At 38.0% G+C, this 15,451-nt stretch overlaps 1 protein-coding gene across 9 annotated transcripts in view; it reads right to left on the bottom strand.

Annotated features, from left to right (window-relative positions):
- arhgap9 (Rho GTPase activating protein 9) overlaps positions 1 to 15,451 on the bottom strand; it is a 57,137-nt gene that overhangs the window by 17,295 nt on the left and 24,391 nt on the right. For 6 of the 9 annotated variants that reach the window (XR_001776639.1, XM_017304982.1, XM_017304981.1 and 3 more), the window contains exons 6-13: positions 15,273 to 15,362; positions 8,341 to 8,406; positions 4,400 to 4,546; positions 4,118 to 4,207; positions 3,332 to 3,393; positions 2,690 to 2,777; positions 1,134 to 1,229; positions 727 to 825 (exon numbers count right to left, since the gene is read on the bottom strand). Coding sequence is in view for 8 of the 9 variants with exons in the window: in XM_017304982.1 (XP_017160471.1) it covers positions 727 to 825; positions 1,134 to 1,229; positions 2,690 to 2,777; positions 3,332 to 3,393; positions 4,118 to 4,207; positions 4,400 to 4,546; positions 8,341 to 8,406; positions 15,273 to 15,362 (738 nt within the window). In the remaining variant the exon portion in view is untranslated. The remainder of the gene's footprint in view (positions 1 to 726; positions 826 to 1,133; positions 1,230 to 2,689; positions 2,778 to 3,331; positions 3,394 to 4,117; positions 4,208 to 4,399; positions 4,547 to 8,340; positions 8,407 to 15,272; positions 15,363 to 15,451) is intronic. The other 3 variants (XM_008408464.2, XM_008408467.2, XM_008408466.2) reach the window with 3 other exon arrangements.

Genomic DNA, 15,451 nt, shown 5'->3' with positions numbered 1-15,451 from the left:
TAACTGCAACTTTCAGTCTCCCAACAACAAGCACAGCCAAGCCTGGGTACAATTTGGAGGTCTGTGCACTTTTCCACATCAGAGACCCCAGCACATACTACTGCAGTAAATATTGGCATGGAAAGGGTGGGCTGATTAATGCAGCTCCTTGGAGAGATTTTATGGGTGCACAATGTGCATCGCATCAGCAGTACCAAAAGTCAAACCATGACTTCCTTTGAGCTCTGTCAAACGTTATGTTGTACCTTTGGCATTAGGCTAGTCCTATTTTAAATTACATATCTGGATGACATTTCCAGGACCCCTTAATCAAAAGGAGAAACATTTGTGTAAGTTGCATGGTTCTGTCTTTAATTTTAATTCACAAGACACCACAAAACACTGGCATTACCTTGTGGTTGTTCAGAACTAAGTTGCTAAAGGAAACTGAACCTAGTAGATGTTTATGAAACAGAAAACCTGCAGAAACTGAATAAAGAATAAAGCCTAAAAACAATCAAATAACAATTGAATAAACATGTCAACATATAAACAGATCTCTAAATATGATCTTATGCTATGACAAGTGATGACAACCCCTAAGCTGAAGCGGAGCAAAGTCTGGATGCGAATGTTAATTGTTCATATACTGAAGCAGCTACTTTTATATAACAGGAAACCATTGTAGCCACCAACGGAGAAGTGGTGAGTTGGAACTTCACGTTTCTGTGTCTGTGTTTGTCTCACCAGCCTTTCGATGACATTCTTGATGGTGTTGTACCATTCTCTGATCAGAGAGTCTGTGTCTGACTGCAGCAGGAACTCGTTGCCGGTGATGGTCCGCAGCTAAAACAGACACAAACACAATTCTCTAGAAAACAGTCATTTGATTTAAATGGCAGAACAGCAATGACAGAAATCCCAGCCAGATTCGGCTACATTTCTCTGGAAAGGAACAGTTAACCAGTTCTTTTTCCTAATTTTAGGTCATTGAAGAATCATCAAGTCACTCTCACTTCCTTCCTGCAGATGTGACTGTTTTCTTCCCGGTATTACACTTTTATCTGCTGTCAGAGTCCCCAACTTACATTACTAGTGTTTATCTTTGAATAAATCACCTGAAAATCTCTATTTTCACGTGATTAATGTGTTACCTTGAAGACATTTTTCTTGCTGGACAGGTCGTTGGCCCAGTTCAGCTTTGCTCCTCTTAAGTCCACACTGCTCTCTGGGCGGCTGTTTCCTGGTTTCTGAGTTTGATTAACATGTAAAGAAATCATATGTCAATTTTCTCTTGTCTACAATGCCAGAATCAAGCCAATACGTTTCTAATCCAYGTATTTTTTTTCCCTCACATTTAAGGGGAGAACTTTTTCCGCTACTTTTCACAGTATGTTATCTTTATCACATATCTATGCTTTTCTCACAACTCCTGCAGCAGAAGTATCTAGCACAAGTTTTATTAGTCTGGAATGTTGCATCTTAATGTCCTGATAACTGAAGATAACAATTAGTTTCGTATTTGTTACGTGCTGTAAAAAGTAAGAAACTTTTGAATTTGTGGAACTTTTAATATTCTAATGACGTTGGTGTGGATGAGCACTTAAAAAGGAAGCAAGTGCAGGCTAATGCACAGGCACAAGTTACTATTGCAGAGTGGACCCAACTTCACCATATACGGAGGGAAATAGTAAATAACAGAACTAAAGCAAAGATAAAAAGAAACAAAACCAGAGGAACTCAGCAGCTTTACTGTGATCTCAGATGTCAACGCTCATGACACGAGACCCAAAGTTATCAGGTTCCAGTTGCAAGGTGAGAAACCAGAGAGATTTACCAGAAATTAAGGTTAATTAAGCAACTGCTAGATTAGCAATAGAAGCAGATTACAAAGTCCATGTTTGCACTCATTGACGGAGGGGAAAAACAAATTACTACTACAGCTACAACTATGTCTTACACATGCAGGGATCAAGTGACATTTTAAGATTAATTTGGGTGAAACTCAAAGCTTCCAAGGAGGAAGTCAGACCTCTGCAGACATTGAAGTTGTTCTTTCAACTTGACACTAGAAGTGTAGCAATTACAATTCCTTGATCTATCAATATAGATTTAAGACAATTATCATTTTTCCTTAAAAACTGCAATATAAGAAGATGCATGAAGAGCAGAGGTGAGGACACCACAAAATTCCGGGGGCGGCACCGATTTATGTTTTCGCATCCACCTGAATAATGTGTAGTTGCGCCACTGGATATGAGAACTAACTAAACAGGCCACCATTTCACAATATTTTTCTATTTAGGCAACTCTGAAATGTGATGTTAATGAAGCTACGTTATTAATATCTATAATATGTAGACTTGAACAAACAGAAAAAACTCCCACTGAACCTCGTATTAGGACAATCAAATATGGTGACGATCCATCAGTTTGAAAACTGTAACTTCTTAAAATCATGGTGGAATTACCTGACCAACAAATAATTAAATCAAGGCCAACTGGATAACTGCTGCAATATGCATCCATATAGACAGCCTAACACACTATTCAACACACAGTCTGATTCTGAATTCAAAACAAATGTAACAAAACTGCTTGTGCAAAATGTTCCCAGCAAACTCTTATTTTTTTTTCTTGTAGTTTTAGTATTCTTGCTGAAAATATATAGACATAAACAAACAAAATCAAATTTCGTCTGAACTCTCACCCAGCTGGACGGTGTCTGAGATTTTGGATCCTTGAAGAAAACAAGACTGTTTCCAACTAACACCACCCAGGAAGGACTCCAGTTTTTTCTGCAAAAACACATTTTTGTTATTCTAGATCAACTCTGGATTTTTATTCGTTTTTGTTCCTCTATTTGTCTAGAAATGTTTTGACTTTCCAAATACATTTCATTGTTGCCGAGTGTGGCCAAGCATAGTATGCTCTATTATAATTACACCTAAATACTCATATCTCTGGCAGATATAGGATCATTTAGGCAATTTTGCATGTAATTTAGCATTGTGTTTGATGTCATGGTATGTAAAAGATTTGACTTTGGAAAAGAGCTCCAAGACATTTGGCCTCCTTCCTATCATCTAATCTTTATTTCCATCCACAGATTCACTAGATTACCAATAATTTCAAGTCAAGAGAAATATATTGATAAATTGGTCACCTTAATCCTAAGTTTGACAGGGTTTTGAGTAATATTGCTTTAGTTTAATAAAAAAAAAAATCACTTTTTAAAGTGTTTTTAAAAATCAATTTTTTTTTTAATCAAAATTTGTGCAAACAGAGGAGAATGTGTCAGGGTTATATCACATTGATCTCAACTATAAACTTATCCGTCATGCAGCCTCACCTCAGCTTCCTGCCTCCTTCTGCAATCTTTGTCTTGTTCAGGAGGCCTGCCTTTTCCAGCTCCTAGGAAAACATGCCAAAGAGTTTAATAGGTATGAAAACCTGCAATGATCATCCAGGCATAGCCTGAAACACAAACAGTATCACCTAAAATAGGCGGAGTTAGCTGGAATTAAAAGAGGCTCTAAGGACATGTTTAAATGTTATGAGTGAAGTTCCTCAGAGAGTTTTTTTTCCCCTCTCTGTAATGTAGTGGCTCCTGAGTGAAGCCATTTAACTTGGCTGTTGCATCATTCAAAAAATAGCAGTAGGGGAGCTGCTGTGAAATCTCCCACTGCGGTATGGCCCCGTTTAGGATGCGAGAGAGTAAATACTGTCTGTGAAGCTATACTGTAAGTGCTCAGTGCAGTATGGGATGACTTGTTAGTGAGAGAAGGCAACTTTAAACAGAAACCCCCCAAAATAATGGTGTATTTTTTTTATAGACAATATAAAATATCTGTTGTAGAAGTGGATCTGCTCGCTGGCAAGGCAATTATTACTGGTCCCCCCTTACAAAGTCTGCAATACATTCAAACATTGTTGATTTAGAAAGTTTTCTGAGTGCGTTATTCTTATATTATTATTATTATAGACAATCGTTAAGACCGCTAAAATTTACCACATTCAGTCAGTCTTCTAGACTGACTTTAGTGGGAAGAGGAAGTGGCTGCTTTAGGAAATTATTGTAGCGAAAACATTTCCCATGAATTCATATCCACACAAGCAACATTTTAGGTTTTCTCACCGGTGTGCCTCCGTCACTGTCCGGAGAGCTCTCTGGAGAAGGAGGTTCGACAATGATGTTGGTCACATTGGAGGAGGAATCTCTGCGCTGCTGGACCAGATACAGAAAATAAAGAGAGCATTACCAGAACTGTTCACTCATCTGCGTTTGTGTGCAGAAGGCATTTGGCTTTGCGTGGTAATTACTTGCTTATTAATCGATAATTATTTCCTCTGTGTAAGAACCGCACACACGGCTGATGAGCGTGTGAACATGTTTCCGTGTTTGCATGGAGGGCAATACCTTTCCATTCTCAGACAGGATCACAGACTGCGTGTGGCAGAACTGCTGCTTGGCACCATGCTGGGATCCAGAGTTACGGCACTGTTCTTCTGTATTTGTTAACGCAGATGTGCTCAACATGTCGGAGGAGACGTCTCGCTCAATGTTCTTTACCAGCAAATGGTTAATGTCATGTAAAAGACAGAACAAAAAAAAAACAGCAAAGAAAACAAACAGGTGATTGAATGCAAGTGGTTTGAAAAGATGTTATGCTGCTGTGAAGATGCACTTGGACTTGTTTTTTTTTTCTCACATTTAAACATTTCAGATCATCAAAGAAATATTAATATCAGACAAACAAAACCAGAGTGCTCTTCTTTGTAGGGCTGGTTTCATTCCTCCCCACTGGAGGGTTTTCATGTTTAGGGTCATGCCACAGCATCTCATTTGGACTTATGTCCAGACTTAATGTTAAGCCAGCACAAAGCCTTCATTAATTTATGTTATCCGTCAAGAGGTCGACTTTCTGGTGTGTTTTCAATCACTATCCTGTTGCAAAACAAAAGTGAGTTCGACATTCCTTTTCAATTTTCTGATGGAGAACAAAATTCTTGCTTTCATCAATTATGGCAGCAGTTCCTCCAGGTCTGGCATCAGCAAAGCAGCATAAGCCCATCACACCACCATCATGTTTGAATATATGAATAAATGAACACTGTGCACACCAGCATATTCCACTTTCTCTTAAGGTACTGAGGATGAGGATGATTATGTATTTTTGCCAAATGTGGGATAGAACATTTTGTTTCTTTTGATCATCAGTGGATTTGCAGTTTTTACAGAATATCTATGCATGCTGTTTATGACGTCGTTGTCCTACTGCTAGCATAGAAGGTGCAAGTTTTGTGGTACAACTGTGATCGGGCAATGGGATCAGAAAGAACTGGTGCAAACTGACCCAGACTGACCACTTTTGGTAAATAAAAGAAGAAAAAACGTTATTGTAAAATGCATACTCTGATCATTTAACAATTGTTAACAGTTTTTTTTTTTTTTACTAAAATGCTCAAATAGAATTTTTGGTGAAAAATTCTATGGTGTGTAAATGAACTGCACTTTATCTGTTCTAAACAGATTGCTGCTTCTCTAATTAGTTTAAGGAAACCCTCTCAGTTCTCTGATTGGGTACGAAAATGTGATCTGAAAATTTGGAAACATATAAAGTGCAATTATTTTAAATGCAAAACGGTCACAGATACAGCACCGTGTAAGAACATATAACTGCGTAAACGGCTTCTACTTTTTGTGCATCTAAAGCCTTATTAAAGTTCCCAATCTCCGTAACCCAGTTAGAACAATCAGCCTAAAGAATCCAACTGATGTTTGCATCTCTCCATACAGGGAGGATTAGCTCTCAGAGCCAAATCTGCTGCTTTGCAAAGAGCAGGCCTTTAAAAAGGGCTTTAAAGCAAGAGCACCCACACCCCACTGTGACGCAACATGTTGCAGTAGAAACTGCTTGGGTAACAGCCTTTCTTTTACACCAGCAGTTGCTGTTTCACCACCTTAATATGCATAAATGCTGATCACTGAGAATCAAATCAGCATAGCTGGCTTTACATTAATGTTCTCTACAGTAAAACAGCCAAGGTGCAGCTTTTAGAAATGTAAAAGACGTTTTTGATATTCAAGAGAAGAATTTTAAGCTCCGTAAGAATCAAGAAGGCTATTAAGACTTCTGACAGAGCCAGGCAAGCAAACAAAAAAGGAAACAACTTAAAGGCTCGTCAGCTAAGGTAACCACTATATTCACAAATGTGTGAAGGAGGTCGACTCTTTTTGCATGGTAGCCACAAATGAATGTGTTCACGAGTGGGGCTTGTACTTTTGAGAACTTTGAACTGAAGAATTGTTTTCTAAATGAGGAACACTTTTTCTTTATGGACAGAAGATGAAGCAAAAACACACAGAGAAGCTGCAGCTTTGGAGTCTCTCAACAACGTGTTGTCTTTATGGCTTTAGAATTGTCAAGAAAATGTGCAGTGAATGAGTGCTTTTGTCAAAGGCAACTAAAACTTTTTTTTTTTTTTGTCATTTTCACTACTACTGTGAGTTTTCAATTATGCAACAGTTTCAAAGCCAAAAATAGAATACAATTTTCCCTCCTAGCAAATTCTATCTATGCTAACTTGAAGGTAATAAGACGACAACCACAGATACAAAAGTAGTCCAAATGAAAACATTTAAGGGCTGCACGGTGGCGCAGTTGGTAGAGCTGTTGCCTTGARGCAAGAAGGTTCTGGGTTTGATTCCCGGCCCCGGTCTTTCTGCATGGAGTTTGCATGTTCTCCCTGTGCATGCGTGGGTTTTCTCCGGGTACTCCGGTTTCCTCCCAGTCCAAAAACATGAGTGTCAGGTTAATTGGCCTCTCCAAATTGCCCCTAGGTGTGAGTGTGTGTGCATGGTTGTTTGTCCTCTGTGTTGCCCTGCGACAGACTGGCGACCTGTCCAGGGTGTACCCCGCCTCTCACCCGGAATGTTACCTGGAGATGGGCACCAGCAACCCTCCCGACCCCACTAAGGAACAAGGGTGTAAAGAAAATGGATGGATGAAAACGTTTAAATATTTGAGAGCAGCTGTTTAGGAAAATATCAGCTATTTACACTTTGAAGACACTAGGTGAGAATAAAATGTATCCAACAATAACAATATGTTTATTTGCTAAATGGCACAACATAGAAATAAATCAGAAGTTTACATACAGTTCTTCAGTATTAGCACTTCCTTTGAACTGTGTGATTTGGGTCAAGTCTTTATGGTTTCCATCAACAAACTAGTTAGCTGGAGTTCTGGCCCATTCCTCCTGACAGAATTGGTGTAACCGAGTCAGGTTTGTAGGCCGCCTCACTCCCACATCCCTTTTCACATCTGCTCACAATCTCTCCATAGGCTTGAGATCAGGGCTTTGTCCTGGCCACTCCAAAAACACTGACTTTGTTGTTCATAAGCCACTTTGTAATCACTCTGGCTGTATGCTTATTGTCCATTTGAAAGGCCAATCTATGCCTAGGTTTTACTTCCTACTCTGACTTTGAATATAGCTTCAATATTTTCACATAATATTATTTCCTCATGATGTCATCTTCCAGCATCAAAACAGCCCCACACCCTGATGCTGCCACCCCTATATTTTGCAGTTAGGATGGTTCAAGCATTCCGCTTTTTTCCCCAAATGTAGCAATGCTCTATTTAATTCAAACACTTTAGTTATCCAGAGAAAGACAGTTAAAGGACGCACAATAAATTATTGTATTATGGTAAAACATTTTCTCTTTAGTTTCATAAGACCACTGGACATGTCTCCAAAAATGAAGGTCTCTGTTCCTGTGTGTACATTTTGTTATTTCTTTTGGAGTGATGGGTTCTTCCTCGATGTCAGCACAGGACAGGTTTAGTGTGGATTATGACTCTGTCTCACCAGCTTCAGCATCATCTTTTTCTCATTGCTTAAAGAGACGGTCATCATTTTGTCTGTAAATATCTTATCATATTTTTTTCTCTCATGATTGAGGAATTAAGCAAATAGAAATCATTTTTGTAATTCTAATTGACCTAAAACAAGAGAAGTTTGGTCTGATTTAATGTCAGATAGAGAGAAAAAAAATTTGTACATGTCTTTTAAATGCAGTACTGAACTGAGTTTAGAAGTAGCTCTTGCTTATGGATGAATTAGCACAACACTGATTACCAAGCAGGATTTTTTCTAGTGGGAAGCAAAGTCACTGAAGTTATTTTGATGTCTTGCTTTGTTAGGCAAATGCATCCAGTTGTTCAGGGAAAATATGTAAAACTAGAACAGGGAGTTTTTGTCTTTGACATTTTGTTCCAAGGTTATAGCTAGGAAGAAATGCTTTAAATGCCCTCTGGTGCTAAAAGTGCAGCAGGTAGAGAAAAATCGCACCTGCTTCATCTGCCAATTGCTGTCAGTATTCCTCTGGTGGCTGCCAAAGAGATAATCAGGCGACAGCTGAAAAGAAAGACGGAGAGTCAGAAGGACAATGACAGAAAACAAAGATTAACAGCTGCTATGTTCACTGTATTTCAAGTTAAGAGTTTTAATTCATTTCCTCTGAAACTGACAGCAAGGGGATAAAGTAACATCTAATCTTCAGTTCCTTTTTGTCAGTTTCTGTAAAAATTAAAGTTGCAAAAACTTGTGTGTTTTATATTTTTTGTGAGAAACAGGATGCTGACAAATTTAAGCTCAGATCAGATATGAGTCTAAACTCACAACACCTCTTAAAGCGACCTCCCTGGGCTGCCAACATGCTGCCAGTTATGACTAATATAACCCAGCCCAAGAGTTCACACACAGACACCATGACTCGTTTGTACTCATCTGAAGTTAATGAGAGGCAGTAACTGAGCTGTGAGARAGCAAAGCTCTTTCTCTAACTCAAAGCTGTTGCTCTCAGGCTTTTCTGTTCAGCTGCAGAGAAACGGTGTCAGCAACTATTGCCCCGAACATAAAAACCCAATATGAGAAAACGATATTTCCAAAGCAGTCAAGTCAAGCAGATCGAGTCCAACTCAGCATGCAGAACACATCATGTGCTGCCAGTAAAACCCAGTAAGCGCAGAGCAAAACCAGCAATAACGCAGAGAAGAAAACTCACAGCAAAGGTGCTCATTATGACTGCTCAGCAGCTCGCACAGCTCAGGCCAATTCGAGTTCCCCGTGGCTTGTTATCTGTCGACTATACCTCCTCGGCCTCCTGTGGTTCATATCATGACAGCCCTTTTGTCCGAGCGCTGAATGTAAAAAACTCATGCACCTCTTCTCTGCGCAACAGTTCGAATCTACTTCCCCATTCAAGAGGGAAGCTGCCTTTATCAGCCCACACAGTCAGTCTCGTGTACAAGAGCAGATCAGGAAGGTGTGTGCTCAACTGAATCATCACAGCAAGTTAACGTTGCCACATTTACCACTGTCCAACTATGTCTGTCTGCATGAGCTATAACATACAACTCTTACTTTATTGAAAGAGAAAAAGGCCGATTGTAATTTAAGCTTCAACCATTAAGTGATAGGAAAAACCAAACAATATATCTATGTGTTGCATTGGTAATTCTCAGGAATAAATTTAACTTCCTGTTCTAGAGCCTATTCAAAAACTGGGTCTTCAACCAGTTCTGTGTTTAATCAGTTTTTCTATTTTCTGAAAAGGCTTTAAGTTTTATGTGGCCTGTTAGTAGGAATGGTTCAGCACAGGCAAAACCACACTAAGTTTGAATGCATCAAACTGACTGACTAAGTGTTGTAACCTTCATCTCTGAGCTGACATTGAAATGTTAAGATGCAGGTTTCACACAAAGGAGGTTTTAAATGCTATAAGCATTTTACTGTACAAAAAAAAATATTATTTCTGATGCAATGCAGTAGCTTGAAGGATGAAAAAACTGGACTTTCTGAAAGAAATGTATTTTCCAGTTCAATGTTTGGAACATCAATAGCATAAACTAAAGTCATGTAAGTGTGTTTGGCACTTTAATAAAAAAAACAACAAAAAAATAATAATAAACAGAAAATGCTGATAATTATGGTTACATTAACATAACTAAAAACAAAAATTGTATATTATTTTATTGTTTAGATTATGATACATAAAAATATAAAAAATATAGAACAAACAGATGCCCAGAATATTATGCTTTTTTTTTTCATTTTGTTTCTTATTGAACAATACAGATCTGATTGCTGATAGCTTTTTTGCTCAGTTAGCCAAGCTTAGTTAGCTTGCTAACATAGGTTTTACAACAACTACAGTGATAAATGGTGCTCCTTTAGTTTCCACACCCCAGATGTTTTGGGCTTTTTGTGATTAAAAATGTTTCTATACATGCCATATTTAATGCTGCAGAGTAGCAGTAACATGTGGGGGAGGGGCAATTCTATTTACTCTACATCTGGAGAGAACTCCAGATGTAGAGTAAATAGAACTCCAGTACTTTCTCTAGGACTGCCTTAAAAGGACATTTTTCTAACAGTTTTAAAACTATGATTTCTAAAATCTTAATGAGTCTTGAAACAAGTAACTGGACCATGATGACTGGGAGGCTGAAGAGGCAATTAAAAAAAAAAACCCTCAGGATTCAGTATTTAGAATAAAAGGATACAAATGGGTTTTATTGAAAACACTATGCAGTTCTGTGAAGTTTATGTGCAAATACCACCTGCTCCCATCAACTCTACCCAACATGCGTCGAACTAAGCTGACACAGGTGTGCGACCACATTTCAGGGTAAGTGGAAACTAGAAAACAAGTAAGCAGAGCAGTTAAACGTGTGCAGGAAGGGATGGGTAAATGTCATAAAGAGCTTCTACAGACAGCTTTCCAACAAAATCAACAGACACCTTCACTGAGAAAAAAATAATGGAGTTAAATAAGATCTTTAATCAGATAAATTAGCATGTTTGGGGAACATCTAAAGACTGCACCTTTGATTATAGTTCATTAGGATGGATTAATTTTATAGGTGAACAGCTGGTTTGATGTTTGCCTCCAGAATTTTTATGAATTTTTTTATCCAATGTTTTGTCCACTTTGCTTTACTAAACTGTTTCTTCCACATCGCTGGATTCAACAATAGGCCAACGTATAACTGAGCCATCATTATAAAGTCTAGCTAAAGAGGTTCCTCTCCTTCTCTCATTCCAGAGGACTTATTTCCAACACACTTGCCTACAGTATAGGATCACTGGTAAACCTCACATGGATGGAAAAAAAAAAGATTCTACTGACTATTTAGCAATTATGCTGGAGTTGCTTCAAAGATAAAATATATTCCAAACTCTAGAGTTTCTTAAATCATCATAAAGGCTATTTTTCAGTTGGCAGTTCTGTTATTATAATAATACCACAAGGATTCTTTGCAGAACCAGTCAAATTGCACGTTAATACCAAAAAGAAGTTCTCAATTCACAGTTTGACTTCAACAATGTCTTCTAAGAGTAGTTTTCTTTACTCCACACATTTTCCACTGACTATACCAGGGTAAGAATAGATTGCATAGGGAGAAATCAGCTGAGGTAGGGAGGTGTTACTTCTGGTTTTAACATAAAAATTTGGGGTGAAGCGTCATAAAGGAGAATACAAAATATTTCAAATCAGAGCAATTTTGGCATTACTTTTTACCATATAACTGTTTAAAGTTTAATTACTGAAAGTCACAGCCTTTAAATTTTACAAGAAAAAAGCTGTTTTCTGCTAACAGCACTCTCAAAAAGCCGTGAGGTACCATAGGAACGGGTCAGGCAACGCTCAACATCAGCAAACAGAACTGACAGCAGCAGCGGTGAAAATTCACAAGACAGCAGGCTGAGGGTTTAGGGTGGAATGTTGGAAACACACTTTTAGAGGTGTTAAGCATACATGCTTTTGGGCTGTAAGAGGAAGTCTGAAGTCTAAAACCCCTCATAAATACAAAGAAGCATACAAACTTCTCACACAAAAACCCTCTGTGAGATTTGAACCTACAACTCTTTATGAGTTTACTTTGTGAGTAAGCAACCAAGTTCCTTCCTAATATTGAAGGAAAATTTACATTAGATTCTTAACATCATAAAAAATGTTGTCACCTTCTTTATATTAATGACCATATCCAATCCAAACCCATTACATAAATGGTGAATTTCTAAAACTTATTTAAAAGCTCTAAATCCCTTGAGTAGCTAAACTTTTTAATTTGCGCCTTTACGTCAATCACTTGGTTTGTACAAATCAAACAATGCACGCTGATCTCTACTGCAGTTGTCGGTGAAGTTTTATGCTCTTTGAAGATCAATTCAACCTCTACTAAGTTCAGCCCGGGATCATCTATAAGTCAAGCTGAAAGCTAGCACAGATGAGCTGATTAAGAAGTCAAAGCAAAAAAGGTTTCAAAGATACTTCCATAGATAAAAATCTAGACTTGAGAGCACTTTATGTTGGCACGTTATATGGGTCATTCTGGTTGTAACACCTGGTTCACAAACCCATGAGGTATGCAGTACGTATTACACGTCATGTTGCGCAGAATAAATAGCGACACATATAGGTCAGCAGAACTGAAGCTGACTTGATGGGGGGAACCACTGCTTTGATCATCTGTGCACTTTTCTTGATGAACAACATTAAATTTGAAACACTGATGCAATACTGAGGCAAGGCACCATTCAGACGCAAAATGCTTATCTCTGGCAATCTGGATCATGCAGCTTGTGTTGATTTACGTCGCAGACATCATCACCGATTTGGTGAATGGATAAATTTCCGTCATGGACTGCTTTCTTCAAGCATTTAAAACTATAGATTAATCAGTTCAAACACACACAAGCTTGACTGCAAGATAAAACCCTTTGTTATCAAGATGTTCAGTTTTACAACACTGGGAAGTTTGGGGTAAAAGGCTTAAATTTGTTTTGACGATGTAGGTTTAAAGTACTCAACTAGTCTTCCTGTTTGTGGCTCTAAAGGCTCTGAGTCCAGTTCAGATAGCATTAGGTTATAATGCATGACAATGATGAGCTCCCTATGCTCTAACCAAAAATCTTAATGTTGAAGAATCTGTCTTCAACATTAGTAAAAGGCAGTAAAAGGCTATTTAAAAATTTTTAATTTCTCTTTTTTTTCTATCTTTGATTCTGAGCTGGCAGTGAAACACAAACACAAAAGATTCACATGAAAGAGGTGGGCAGTCGTGCATGTGTGTGTGTGTGTGTGTGTGTGTGTGTGTGTGYGTGTGYGTGYGTGTGTGTGYGTGTGCGTGCGTGTGTGCGTGTGTGTGGCGGGGTGTGTGTGTGTGTGGTTTGTGCGGTTTCTGTTTACAGATGACAGAGCACAGCTACTTGCACTTAAACATGCTGTGCAACATTATTATTATTTTGTAATGTTTGCTATCAGGGAAGAGCACTAAGTTAGTAAATAAAAAGCCAAGAGACTTTTCCAAAGAATCAAATTAATTATCATTAAAGATTAATGTATATCTGCACACTACTGACTCACTTGGTAAACAAATAAACACATTTTCTTACTATAGCAAACATCCTCTTGTGAAGAGTAGCTTTGATTAAATTAATTAAAAGGCATTTTGAGGGTTTATTAAAAAAATACGTAAATAGCTGGTGGAAAACGTAACATAATATAAATAGATAACTAAGCATCTTTCTAAAAGCTATCTCCTGTTAAAAAGAAAAATATAAAAACAATATGAATGTCAAATTCTATACTATATTACTACTAACAGGTTTACTACTAACAGAGAAATGGATCTCTGACACAATCGCTCCAGATTATCCAGAGTCCTAGCTCTTGTCCTGTATGCTTTTTCTTGAGATTACACAGGTTTTCCATTGAATTTGGGCCCGGTGGGGTGAAGCTAGAGGACACAGTTATCAACCAGATAAAGAGACTTCAGACATGCATAATTTCCCTTTGATTTGAAAACTCAAATCTGAGGCATACTGCATCTCCTGCAGTTCCTATGTTAAACAGTGGATGTCACAGCAGATCAAATCAACCAGATTTCAACAATTAGTAGCGAAGGAGTCTACAGAGGAAGTGCATTCCTAATGCAAATATAGCTGCGAGACTTTGAAAGTTTTCGACGTGTCACGTTCTGCAGTAATTGTTCCCTCTGTGTTCATGTTCAACTGAGCATTTGCTTGTAAAAATATAAATGCTTTCAGGCTACCTTGCAAAAACGTTCGGTCTAAGTCTCGTTTGACGGCAGCACACAGTTTCAATATAAATCCTACAGGCTTTAAGCTAATTTCATACGTTTACATATATAAGGGTAGAACAGAGAAGTTATTTTTTATCGATGGCATGTCGATAGATCTAATGACCAGACCTTGAAATGTACTTCCCTGCCATGTTTAGATACATCCCTGCTTCTACACAAATGAATCAAATGACTGGCTAATCACCAGGCCTCTGCAGAGCTAAAACTTGCTGATCTGATTTAGGAATGCTGGAGAAGGAAAGTACCTAAAAGTGGAAGAAAGGAAGATCTTGAGGACTGAAGTTTAAAAGTTGTTATGGGAGAGTTACTGAAATGGTGAAAATGCTCCTCTTTGTCCACTAAAGTTTATGGAGATATTTTCATAATTTATTTTTTTCTCCACACTGTGCATGGTAAAATAAACTGCAAAGCATTCATCGCTCCAATTTGCCTGTCACAGTGAGTTATTTTGACCTAATTCTTGCTCTGAGTGTAAACATCGAGAACGTTTAAGTAGTAGCTATTTCCTTGCAGCCATTTCCAGATTTATGTAGCAAACTTCAAGGATATGTTCTCTTGTCTTTTTCATTTTGAAGAGTACTTGGAATTAGTATAACATCACATTTATACCCTCTTTAAACAGTCAAATAATGAAAAAAAAAACACAAGATTGTGTTAACCAAATTAGTCTAAATACATTTTAGGATTTCTGCAACACACTTAAGTGACACAAATAATTTTGGAGGCTGCTGAGAATATATAACTTTAGTCTGAAACTCTAACCATTCAGTGAACTTTAATCTCCAATTGTAACTTTGTGTTCTCTCCACAACTCAATCAACAGCTGAGAAAGAAATAGGTTTCTACACATCAACAGATGAAGAGAATGAGGAACCATTTTGGCCTTTTGTTTAAACTGAAACGTGTTTACGTGCGGGTAAACCAAATGCAGTCACTCCACAGCACATGTTCTTTCCACTTAAGCCACAGCAGCTGACTCATTAAAACACAAACAATCCTTACATTTCATGTAAGCTGAGCTGTTTCAGATAAATCTACTGAATTCCACATAACTGGTTCAGTTACATTTGATCCACCTTTACGAGGCGTAGAGTAGAGTAGAGTATTTACCCTGTGCATAGTTCCATTGCCCGTCTTAGAGAGGGGTAGTGACAGATGGCTGGTGTCCCGGGGTAACGTCTGAGCCTGTGCTGGACTGCCCTGCATGAGACAAACACACACAAATCTTGAAACATGGATTACCTTCTTTAAATATAACTGTTGATTTCATTTTTAAATTAATCATTGGC

Source organism: Poecilia reticulata, linkage group LG5 (genome assembly GCF_000633615.1).
Source record: "Poecilia reticulata strain Guanapo linkage group LG5, Guppy_female_1.0+MT, whole genome shotgun sequence".
Taxonomy (NCBI): Eukaryota; Metazoa; Chordata; class Actinopteri; order Cyprinodontiformes; family Poeciliidae; genus Poecilia; species Poecilia reticulata.
Note: the sequence above shows the minus strand (reverse complement) of the source record. Positions and strands in the feature narration are given on the sequence as shown.